The 11,037-nt window shown below is 47.3% G+C and overlaps 1 protein-coding gene across 1 annotated transcript in view; it reads left to right on the top strand.

Moving 5' to 3' along the window:
• The first annotated feature begins 1,117 nt into the window (after positions 1-1,117).
• The window catches only part of LOC135260520 (kinesin-1 heavy chain-like), a 31,472-nt gene continuing 21,552 nt past the window's right edge, over positions 1,118-11,037 (top strand). The window contains exon 1 of the mRNA XM_064345801.1: positions 1,118-1,563. Within this exon, the coding sequence (XP_064201871.1) occupies positions 1,438-1,563 (126 nt within the window). The 5' untranslated portion in view covers positions 1,118-1,437. The remainder of the gene's footprint in view (positions 1,564-11,037) is intronic.

Below are 11,037 nucleotides of genomic sequence, written 5' to 3'. Positions count from 1 at the left end.
GGGAGTGCGCTCAGCGAAGTGCGTTCCCAGCCTCGCGCCTCAACGCTAGTCTTCGCTCCGTCGGTTACACATCCGCTGCTCACTGAGAGTCCTTGTCTTGGGAAAACAGACGATCGCATTGTGTCGTCCTCTTGCCTCTTCTCCGCTGCTGCCAGCGGCCTGGGGGCTCCACCGTTCTTTCGGTAACACGACTCGGAACGACCGGTTACGTGTACGCGAAACAACAAGCGCTCGCGCATAGCAACAACCCGCAAGTCCGCGACGCCCTGCTGTGCGGAGCAGCAGGGTCGGGCAGTGGCCAGCGTGTCGCCCGTCCGCCAGCGTGACGACGGCTGCAGTTTAACAGCCGAGGCGACCGCAAATTCTGGCCGCGAAGAGCCAGTCATTTGACCTCCCTCTCCCCTGCAGCCCTTCCCCTTGAAATATCCAGTAGGCTAGTGCCAACCCATTGTGTAGTTCTGGCCTTCGATCACTGGCCCCTATTGGACGAGCAACATGTGTGAGATATTTGTACAATAGGCTGTCCTACGAAAGGGGTACGTCAGTATTAGAAACTCGGCATGCGTTCTCTGAGGGGGAGTGATGATATACGGCAAGACCCCTTTAAAACAGACTCAGTGTTTCCTGCCATACAGCGCAATGCCTGCTGTAAAGTTATGGCGGCCAGTTATGTAGCTGCATTATGGCTGTTTTATCCAGAAGCACCCGTTTCATATCGGGACAACCCCAGACTATTGAAAAACCAAACGTGCAGTGCAATTATAAAATTATAATAATAACTATTATTATTATTATTATTATTATTATTAACCATTTATAAAATACATGATCTTTAATGACCACAAACGTTTTTTTTACATCGACTATTTCAATAGAGATACCTGAATAACAGCGTTAGCTTTTGTAAACCAGCCGTGTGTGGGCCTAACGACGGTCATAAAGCAGATCATACCATCTTTTCCATAACACGTAAGTGTTTGCGGGAAAAGTATAGCTTTGTAGCACTCCGTGACACACGTTTGTAAGATGATTACCTGTCCAGTCAGAGGCGCGTCCCGCCTGTGTTACTGGTCCGGGGTATGGATATAGGATGTGCAACTTGGCTGGTCGGGATGGGTGCTCGGCGGTGGGAAGAGTCGATATGCCATCAACGTTATCCGCAGAGGTGACGTCACCGGGCATTTCAGACTCCGCCGACACTGCTAGAGGGGAGTGGAAAGCGAACGACAGAATCGCCGGTTATTATGGCTGCCAAACCGGAGAGGAAGTGATATCTTACCCAGAGGAAAAAGAGGGGGATTTTGACTTGATCAAGAAAACCGACGTGGAGAAGCCGAAACGACACTCGACGAGGGGGTTGAGCGCGTGCGGGCTCTCACGGGACGGTCATCTGCGCCAGGTTTATTATCGTGAGCTTTCACCCCGAAAGCTGCGAAGATGGCGGACCCGGCGGAGTGCACGATTAAAGTGATGTGCCGCTTCAGGCCCCTGAACAATTCTGAAGTGGTGAGAGGGGACAAGTACATCCCCAAATTTCAAGGTGAAGACAACGTTGTTGTAGGGGTAAGTTTGCAATCGGTTAATTTTTTTGCGCCCCTTCTTCTTCAAACGCTTCGCAAGGACTTCCCAGGCTAAGGTAGCTAATACATAGGCAAGGGCATTGCTGCTGTCCACCCTACCTACTGAACTCAATCACTCGCGTGCCCTGTGGTAGCTACCTGTTCCAAAACTAGCACTAACTGATCTGGCTAGTTAGTTTAGCAATCAAGCCAACAACCACTACGGTTAGATGTGTCATAATTAGAATGCAAGTTAATGCAGATAGCGAAGTGATTTGGCTAACTGCCTTTTATATAGCACCAGTCATTTTAGCTGGAACCTGATTTGGGTATAGCATGGACGCAATACGTCCACAATGCTGCAATATAACGCACATCTACAGCTATTTGCTGCGTCTGTGTTTGTGATCCAGCGTGTTAGGTGTTTTCCACAGCTGTTGCCATGCATATGGTATGACACGAAAATATGAATTGTGCACCTCGTACTCTGGTACAGATTTGTAGACTAGCTAATACAAAGTCTTTATAGATAAACAGATTGTTCTTTGCAACATCAGCGTTGATGTCGGTACCACAGATCACATGATGGTCGACTGGATGAAATGTGGCTAGCTAACCAGCTAGCGCAAGCTGGGTGGCTGGTCAGGTTTGTCAGCTGCTCGCTCCGGCCTAGAAAGCTACCGCCTCCCTCTCGTCTCGTATGCAAAACAAAGAGCAGCCGATTTATGGTCAGTAGCTGGCGAATAGCTAGATCTGCGAAAGTGGATTGCCGCACAGTCGTGCCAGTGCATCCGCTCCATGCAAAAAATCATTTGGCAGCGCTTCCTGCTATGATTCACACTGAGTTCAGGTGGAGATATTAACATCGTTGGCCAACTAGCTACGATCCATTTGCACAGCCAACGTTAGGTTGTCCTTTGGAAGGCGTCGTTGAGCATTGACAGGTGTCTTCCAGGTTTCTGTGTACAACGGTGGTGAATTGCGCTCTTTTTACTGTCTTTGCGTTGTTGTGATTTAACAAAACAGCAGAGAAACGCTGACCAGTCTAACGTGGGATAGAACGGCTTGTCGGTCGTATGACATCATTTTGTTCTCCTGCCACGGATACGAAATCTGTCATGAAAATTATGGAACAGCAAGAAATGTGGCTCACCGACCACATGACTGCAGCCTCGCCCCTCATTAAAACATAAGACATGTGGGGATATTTGTCTACGTGCACCTAGATTAAGTTATTACTGGATTTTATTATTTAGTAACGTTATGATTATATACGTATTAATATATAACAATTAAAGCCGCCATGAATGGTTTGAAACGGGAAAACAGGACGAAAGTAAGACTGTCTAACAACCATGTCCTCTTTTTGAGTGTGGGCGTGTCTCAGGACCGAAGTGTCGTTTTTAAATCACTGGGCCTTTGTTTCCTGCTGTGGTTAAAATCATTCCTTTTGAACGAATGCTTTATTTTGTGCATTTTATCTTTTAATTTTTTTACCGGGAAGAATGACGAGACCGCCGTGTAAGTGGCAACCGTTGAGCATCCTCAGTTTAAAAGTTATTTTGAGACTAAAAATAAATACATTTTAATCTCATTGCATCTTATATATAAGCCTAAATGTTAAATTACTCTTTTTGAATCCCTTCACTGGAACCGAGGGGCCAAACCCAAACCATGTAAAACAGCCCCAGGCCATATTCCTCCTCCAGCAGACTTAACAGTTGGCACTGTCCAGACCAGTACAGTTGGCACTATGCATTTGAGCACGCAGCGTTCCTTTGGCATTCTGCCAAACTCGGGTTCGTCCATCAGACTGCCAGATAGCGAGGCGTGATTCATCATTCCAGAGAACACGTTTCCACGGCTCCAGAGTCCAATGGCGGTCTGCTTTATACACCACTCCAGCCGACACCTGGTGTTGCGCATGGTGATCTCAGGCTTGTGTACGGATGCTGGGCCGGGGAAAACCCATTTCATGAAGCTCTTGACGAACAGTTCTTGTGCTGACGTTGTTCCCAGAGGTAGTTTGGAACTCTGTAGTGAGCGTTGCAGCCGAGGACAGATGATTATTACACGCTTCAGCACTCGGTGTTCCCGTTCTGTGAGCTTGTGTGGCCTACCGCTTTGCGGCTGAGCTGTTGTTGCTCCTAGACGTTTCCACTTCACAATAACAGCACTTACAGTTGACTGGGGCAGGGCTAGCAGGTCAGACATTTTACAAACTGACTTGTTGGAAAGGTGGCATCCTATGACAGTGCCACGTTAAAAGTCACTGAGCTCTTCAGTACAACCCCTTCTACTGCCAATGTGTGTTTATGGAGATTGCATGGCTGTGTGCTTGATTTTATGCACCTGTTAGCAATGGGTGTGGCTGAAATAGCTGAAACCTTTAATTATAAAGCGTGTCCACATACTTTTGGAAATGTAGTGTAGCTTGGCATAAATGTTATTTCATACACAATTATATTTTGGGACGTTTTACCTCAGCCACACTGAATGTGGTTGGGAAGTCTTATTTTTATGTATATATTTTTTTGCTTTATGTTAGAGTATCATACTTGGACTGCTGTTCAGATTTCTAGCTGAAAAGTGAAGTGACATTTTTCCCTGAATACCAGGGTCTGGTGTGGGAGTTGTCATGACCGCAGTAAGGTTGGCAGTGACGTTAGCCTAGCTCGTGAAACGTCCTGTTTTTTTCTCCTCTGAGGCTAACAAAGCACGACTTTGCTTAGGTGGATGGCCCAAAACGTGGGTGTGCCCTGTGGATTAGTCTAACACCTCCCTTTATTAGACTTTACCAGCAGGAACTTGTCTTGAAATGTTTTTTTTGTTAAATTTTTTTTAAGGTTTTGATTTTTTTGTATTAGAACAAAAACACGCAGGATTGAATTTCTGTCAGCTCAGTTGACAGGGGGTTTATGCTAAATGGTCTGTAATCTCCTAGCATGTACTTTCATGCGCCATTAAGACCAGTGACATTCCTGGGGTGTTCTTTTCATTCTCGTGTGCACAGGAGGCTGGTGTGATTCCTTAATGATAGGCTGTAGTTTAGGTCTGTGTGTTGCTTTATCCCTCACCAAAGCACACCACCAAATTCACCGTAAAAAAAAGAATCCCTCCTACACCTGAAAATAAACTTTACCTTTTATTGAGTTCTCTTTTTTCAGTATTGGGCATGAAATGACCTTACGGCCGTGTTTATTCATTGCAAACCCACATCGCCTCGTTTGTGTTCCTGCCAGAGGTGAAGATGTGGGCTGAAAGGTCTCTGCTGAAATTGTAGTTTCTGAAATGGGTGGCCATTTTGTTTTAGGCGGGGGGGGGGCAACGTGAATTGGTGTAAAGCCTAACCGTGCATCACTCGAAACGTCAGCGGACAGTTCTGTAATAGCTGCAGTTGAGTGTTTTCTCGCCTTCTCTCTCCACCTCTAATGAAGTCTAACGCCAGCTCTCCATTTTGATCGTCTCCTTTGTTGTTACCTTGGCTTGGCTGGGAATCGGTGATGCCGAGGAATTTGGGCTGGAGGGCACGAGCATTGTCTCGCACCCTCAACCGTTTCATGCAGAGATATGGGTGTGGCCCTGTAGCCATGACAACATAACCACCTCTGCATAGATCATGCTCCTTCATGGATTTTTCTGCCCGTTTGCTGAATCGATGCGTCGTTGCAGCTGCGATTGGTTTGGAATTAGGCCCGTTCGTGTCCAGTGTTGAGTCAACTTTTGTGCAGCTTCATTTCATCCAGAATGCGGCGTGCATATTTTCACGTTCATTTGTGTGTCTGCTATTAACTGCGCGTACGCCGAAAATCAGACGAATTGAGAACGGCGTACTGCGAACGAGCAGTTGGAACAGAACGGGGATCGAGTTGCAGGGTTTTTCAATTGCATCTTACAGCCTGAAGAGTAGCACTCAATCTTAAATAGATGGAAATTGATTATATATTGTTTAAATGGTTCGTATTACATTACGTTATATTACATTACAGGCGTTTAGCAGACGCTCTTATCCAGAGCGACTTACACAGCATTCTACACGGCATTTACACTGCATCCATTCATACAGCCGGATATACACTGAAGTTAAGTATCTTGCTCAAGGGTACAACGGCAGGGCCCTACCCAAGAATCAAACTTGTGACCTTCAGGTTACAAGACGAGCTCCTTGCCCATTATACTGCACTGCCTCCTCCCTCACAGTATGCAGCTTTAACTGCAGGGGAAGTGTTCTGTGAGGCGTTACGGCTGCCTCGTGAGGTTTCAGACTCCCTGAAAGAGAGCGCCGCAGTTCTCTCGGCGTTAAAAGGCCTCTTGGACGGCTGCCATGTTTGTTTGGGGCGCGGCTGCCATGTTTGTTTGGGGCGCGTCCGCCGCGGCGGACTCCCACGCCACCCGGATGATCGGTCCGTGTTTGCGCTCGACGCCGAACGCTTCGCGCTGAATGGCTCGGGGATGTGGTGCAGTTCTGGGCGGTTCCGCAACCTGCAAGTGTCCTGACACACCTACTACGCTTGCATGAGACATCATGAAGCGCTTATACGCTATTAGGCAGTCACTACATAGATGGGGACGCTTTATCCCAAAGCGACGCACAGGAAGTGCACGGTGCTCTCTCTTGCTTGTGTGGCGCACGTAAGGTTTTGTACAGGCCAGATTTTCAGTCGTTTACTTGAAACAATCGAGCTGCTTCTGCGCATGGTTTTATTTTGGCTGGCTGCTTGATTAGAGGGGCGTTAGTGTCCCGTTAATGGACTAGGCGGACCCACCCCCCCGCCCCATTGAAACAAATGGAGGAAATGCCGCTGATTGGTTGAGCTGATAGCGCCTGTGTTGCTGATCGGGCGGGGACGGGTCTCTTCCCGAATTCAAAATGACGGTGGTTTTAATTGGGGCTCCTCTGCAGCCCCGTCAGTCTGGCGAGCCGTGCGGCGGAGAAACCTCCCAGCGCGTTTACCGCTATTACGGAACTGTCCCGCGACGTCCAGAGTGCTGTACAGGCTACGCTTTATGCTCCTAATTCGCAGGTCTGCAGAGAAAAGGGATCGGCTGGCGCCGTGGTTCCCAGTTCCGTACCGGCAGATCTAGCATCCTGCAGGTTTTCACTCCGACCCTAACAGAGCACACCTCATTCAACAGCTAGAGCAGGGCTGCCCAACCCTTTTCCTGGAGCTCTACAGTCCTGCAGGTTTTCACTCCGACCCTAACAGAGCACACCTCATTCAGCAGCTAGAGCAGGGCTGCCCAACCCTGCTCCTGGAGATCTACAGTCCTGCAGGTTTTCACTCCGACCCTAACAGAGCACACCTCGTTCGACAGCTAGAGCAGGGCTGCCCAACCCTGTTCCTGCAGATCTAGCATCCTGCAGGTTTTCACTCCGACCCTAACAGAGCTACACCTCGTTCAGAAGCTAGAGCAGGGTTGCCCAACCCTGCTCCTGGAGATCTACCGTCCTGCAGGTTTTCACTCCGACCCTAACAGAGCACACCTCGTTCACCAGCTAGAGCACGGCTGCCCAACCCTGTTCCTGGAGATCTACCGTCCTGCAGGTCTTCACTCCAACCCTAACAGAGCACACCTCGTTCGACAGCTAGAGCAGGGCTGCCCAACCCTGTTCCTGGAGCTCTACCCTCCTGTAGGTTTTCACTCCAGCCCGAATTTGGCACACCTGATTCTACTAGTTAGCAGCTCAACAAGATCTGTAGCTGTTGAAGGAGGTGCACAGTGTTGGAATCGGAGTGAAAACCGACAGGACGTAGACGTAGGACATAGATATTCAGGAACAGGTTTGATGACTTTCTCGGTTGAACCAAGCCAGTGTTTCAGAGATCAGAGAAAGATGGCACCTGAGGTTTAGAGACGTGACAGTTGCAGTTTATGGTTTATGGCTTTCTTAACCAACCTGCCCGAGGGTTTGCATTTTATTTAGGGTTTGTCCTTAGGGTAAGGCTTTTTACCGGATGCAATTTATGAAATCTTCAATCATTTTTAAGACCTGCACTGGGGAAAACAAAGAAAATGTTTCAGTCAGCAAATTTGGGGAGAAAAAGGTCTGTTCAGCATTACAATTCCCAGAGAACAGAGAATCTCACTGTTCGTAGAGGAACGCACCTCTGAGACAGGAGATCGTAAAGTCCGTAAAGCAGACCGTGTATCGCACTGAACACCACGTGCGAACGCACAATGTCGTAATCTCCACGGCCTGTAAACTGTGGTCTCTGTACAGTTCTCCTTTAGATTCAAAACCTTCAGTGCTAGAAGATGAAATGCTTTTAAGACACACCCCCTCAGCCCCCATAAGGAAAATGTTCCATTTATATTATAATTATATTCTGCTGCAGTTGCACTGTTGCACTGCATTGAATTTCATGGTTTTCTGGAGATTGCTCCAGTTTGGAGATGGAACGTAACTTGAGCTCAGTTGGATGTGTCGAGCGTCCCCCAAGCTGCTGGCCCACCAATCAGAGATTTGGTCCCCAACTGGAGGTTTGGGATCCACTGGGCTAGTCAACCACAAGGTGCGGTGGAGGTTGTGGTTCTCTACGAACACACAATCTGTTTAGAGGTTTGGGAAGTGCCATACCCCCTCCCCTCTCCCCACCCCCTTTTAGTGGCATATACGCAAGTGTAGCCCAGTCTCCAATGCAGATGCGCTTACAGGAAAAAGTATGGGTGGGGGTGGGGGGTGTTTCTTGGCACATAATGTGCTGGCAGGCTTAGAAATGGAGCAGTTACGGCAGTTGGTCAGAAAGGCAGGCCTGACGATAGAATTATTCATGTGCCTCCATTATGGCTCCTGCCGCACACACACAGAATGGAGTTCTCTAATGTAGAATTATTCATGTGCCTCCATTATGGCTCCTGTTGCTCACACACTGAATGGAGTTCTCTAATGTAGAATTATTCATGTGCCGCCATTATGGCTCCTGTTGCTCACACACAGAAAGAATTTCTCTAATGTAGAATTATTCATGTGCCGCCATTATGGCTCCTGTTGCTCACACACAGAAAGGATTTCTCTAATGTAGAATTATTCATGTGCCGCCATTATGGCTCCTGTTGCTCACACACTGAATGGAGTTCTCTAATGTAGAATTATTCATGTGCCGCCATTATGGCTCCTGTTGCTCACACACTTAATGGAGTTCTCTAATGTAGAATTATTCATGTGCCTCCATCACGGCTCCTGTTGCTCACACATAGAATGGAGTTCTCTAATGTAGAATTATTCATGTGCCGCCATTATGGCTCCTGTTGCTCACACACTGAATGGAGTTCTCTAATGTAGAATTATTCATGTCCCGCCATTATCGCTCCTGTTGCTCACACTCTGAATGGAGTTCTCTAATGTAGAATTATTCATGTGCCTCCATCACGGCTCCTGTTGCTCACACACTGAATGGAGTTCTCTAATGTAGAATTATTCATGTCCTGCCATTATGGCTCCTGTTGCTCACACACTGAATGGAGTTCTCTAATGTAGAATTATTCATGTGCCGCCATTATGGCTCCTGTTGCTCACACACTGAATGGAGTTCTCTAATGTAGAATTATTCATGTGCCACCATTATGGCTCCTGTTGCTCACACACTGAATGGAGTTCTCTAATGTAGAATTATTCATGTGCCGCCATTATGGCTCCTGTTGCTCACACACTGAATGGAGTTCTCTAATGTAGAATTATTCATGTGCCGCCATTATGGCTCCTGTTGCTCACACACTGAATGGAGTTCTCTAATGTAGATTTATTCATGTGCCACCATTATGGCTCCTGTTGCTCACACACTGAATGGAGTTCTCTAATGTAGAATTATTCATGTGCCGCCATTACGGCTCCTGTTGCTCACACACTGAATGGAGTTCTCTAATGTAGAATTATTCATGTGCCGCCATTATGGCTCCTGTTGCTCACACACTGAATGGAGTTCTCTAATGTAGAATTATTCATGTGCCTCCATTATGGCTTCTGCCGCTCACACACTTAATGGAGTTCTCTAATGTAGAATTATTCATGTGCCTCCATTACGGCTCCTGTCACTCACACACTGAATTGAGTTCTCTAATGTAGAATTATTCATGTGCCTCCATTATGGCTCCTGTCACTCACACACAGAAAGGATTTCCCTCACAAAACGGCCTCCATTTCCATAACTGTAGCTGCTCTTTTTTTTGTTGTCACTTTTGAATTTCGTCCTCTAAATGAAAACCATGTTCACACACACACACGCACACACACAGAAAGCTCTGACTCACATTTTGGATATTCATGCTTCATGTTAAGCAGATAGGGGTTTTTACCTCAAGCTGTGCTATAAAAACCTCTTACTGAAACCACTGTAAGTGGTGCCAGCCTGACCATGTTTTGAACCACTTGGGTTTGGCCTGTATTATCCAAATCAATAGAAGGAGATGATCATTAATATTTTGTGCTGAGAACCGCAATCAGGAGATTATGTAGCCCAGACAGATAACAGTGTTTACTGTCAGGGAGCAGTAGTGAAATTAACATTTTTACAGTGTTTTTTATTTTATTTTATTTTTTTTTTTTTAACACTGGTGGGTACGTGAAGTCATTCAGGTCAGGTAGCCCATTTTGCATAAGGGTACAACAGCAGTACCCCACCTAGGAATCCCACCTGTGATCTGAGAGACAGCGTACTCGCTGTGGGACGCTGCGGCTTGTGCCCGACGCACACACGAGCAGCGAAGTGAAAACAGAGCCCTGGAGATGGAGGGATAAGGCCTCGGTGCTGTTTGTGGAATTTGCCCCTGAAAGGCGTTTAATAATCAGCGGTGGTGCTTTCCCTGCAGCGGCCCGTTTCTGAGAGAGCGTCACGTCAGCGGGCGAAATAAAGGCTGACATTGAGTCCCTGTGATATTTTAGATCCCCTCCCCCTCCCCCCCCCTTACCCTCTGTTTCTTTATTTATTTTTTTTAAATAGCGTATTTATGGGTCATGTGCTTGTTTGTGGGGCGCATCAGCTGAGGCACCTTGCGGTCGTAGCCGTCACGTTGAACCCTGGGTCCGTTTCACGGGAGCGTTGGGTGTGTATTTAGAACCCCACCGCTGGGGGTGACCCTCCAAACACCATCAGCACTTTGAAGCGTGTCTGTAGTTAAGGTGATAAGCTGAGTAAATGCCAGGAGCCGCTCAAAATAGTCTGAACATTATGAGCCGTTTGCACGTGATGTCACTGCCCTGGCCCTCCGCCGCCGTCTGGCGATGGCCTGGCCGGATCTCGATGAGATTCATCCTGGCTGGTGTTCTGGCTGTAGTTATGGTGTGTGTCTTATACCTTTCTATACCCTTCTTTACCCTTTTTACCCTTCTATACAAATGTGTTTTTAGCTGTTGTGAGCTTTTGTCTGCTGGTTGCCTTCCTGGTCATGAGTACAGGATCCATTTTTTTTTGTTGATATTTGTTGTTCTTTTAATCATTTGAAAAAAAACATTTTTATAGGCCTCTGTGTTTCTGCAGAC

The sequence above is a fragment of the Anguilla rostrata genome, chromosome 8 (assembly GCF_018555375.3).
Source record: "Anguilla rostrata isolate EN2019 chromosome 8, ASM1855537v3, whole genome shotgun sequence".
NCBI classification, from domain to species: domain Eukaryota; kingdom Metazoa; phylum Chordata; class Actinopteri; order Anguilliformes; family Anguillidae; genus Anguilla; species Anguilla rostrata.
The sequence above is the reverse complement of the archived record's forward strand: the minus strand, read 5'-3'. Positions and strand labels throughout refer to the sequence as shown.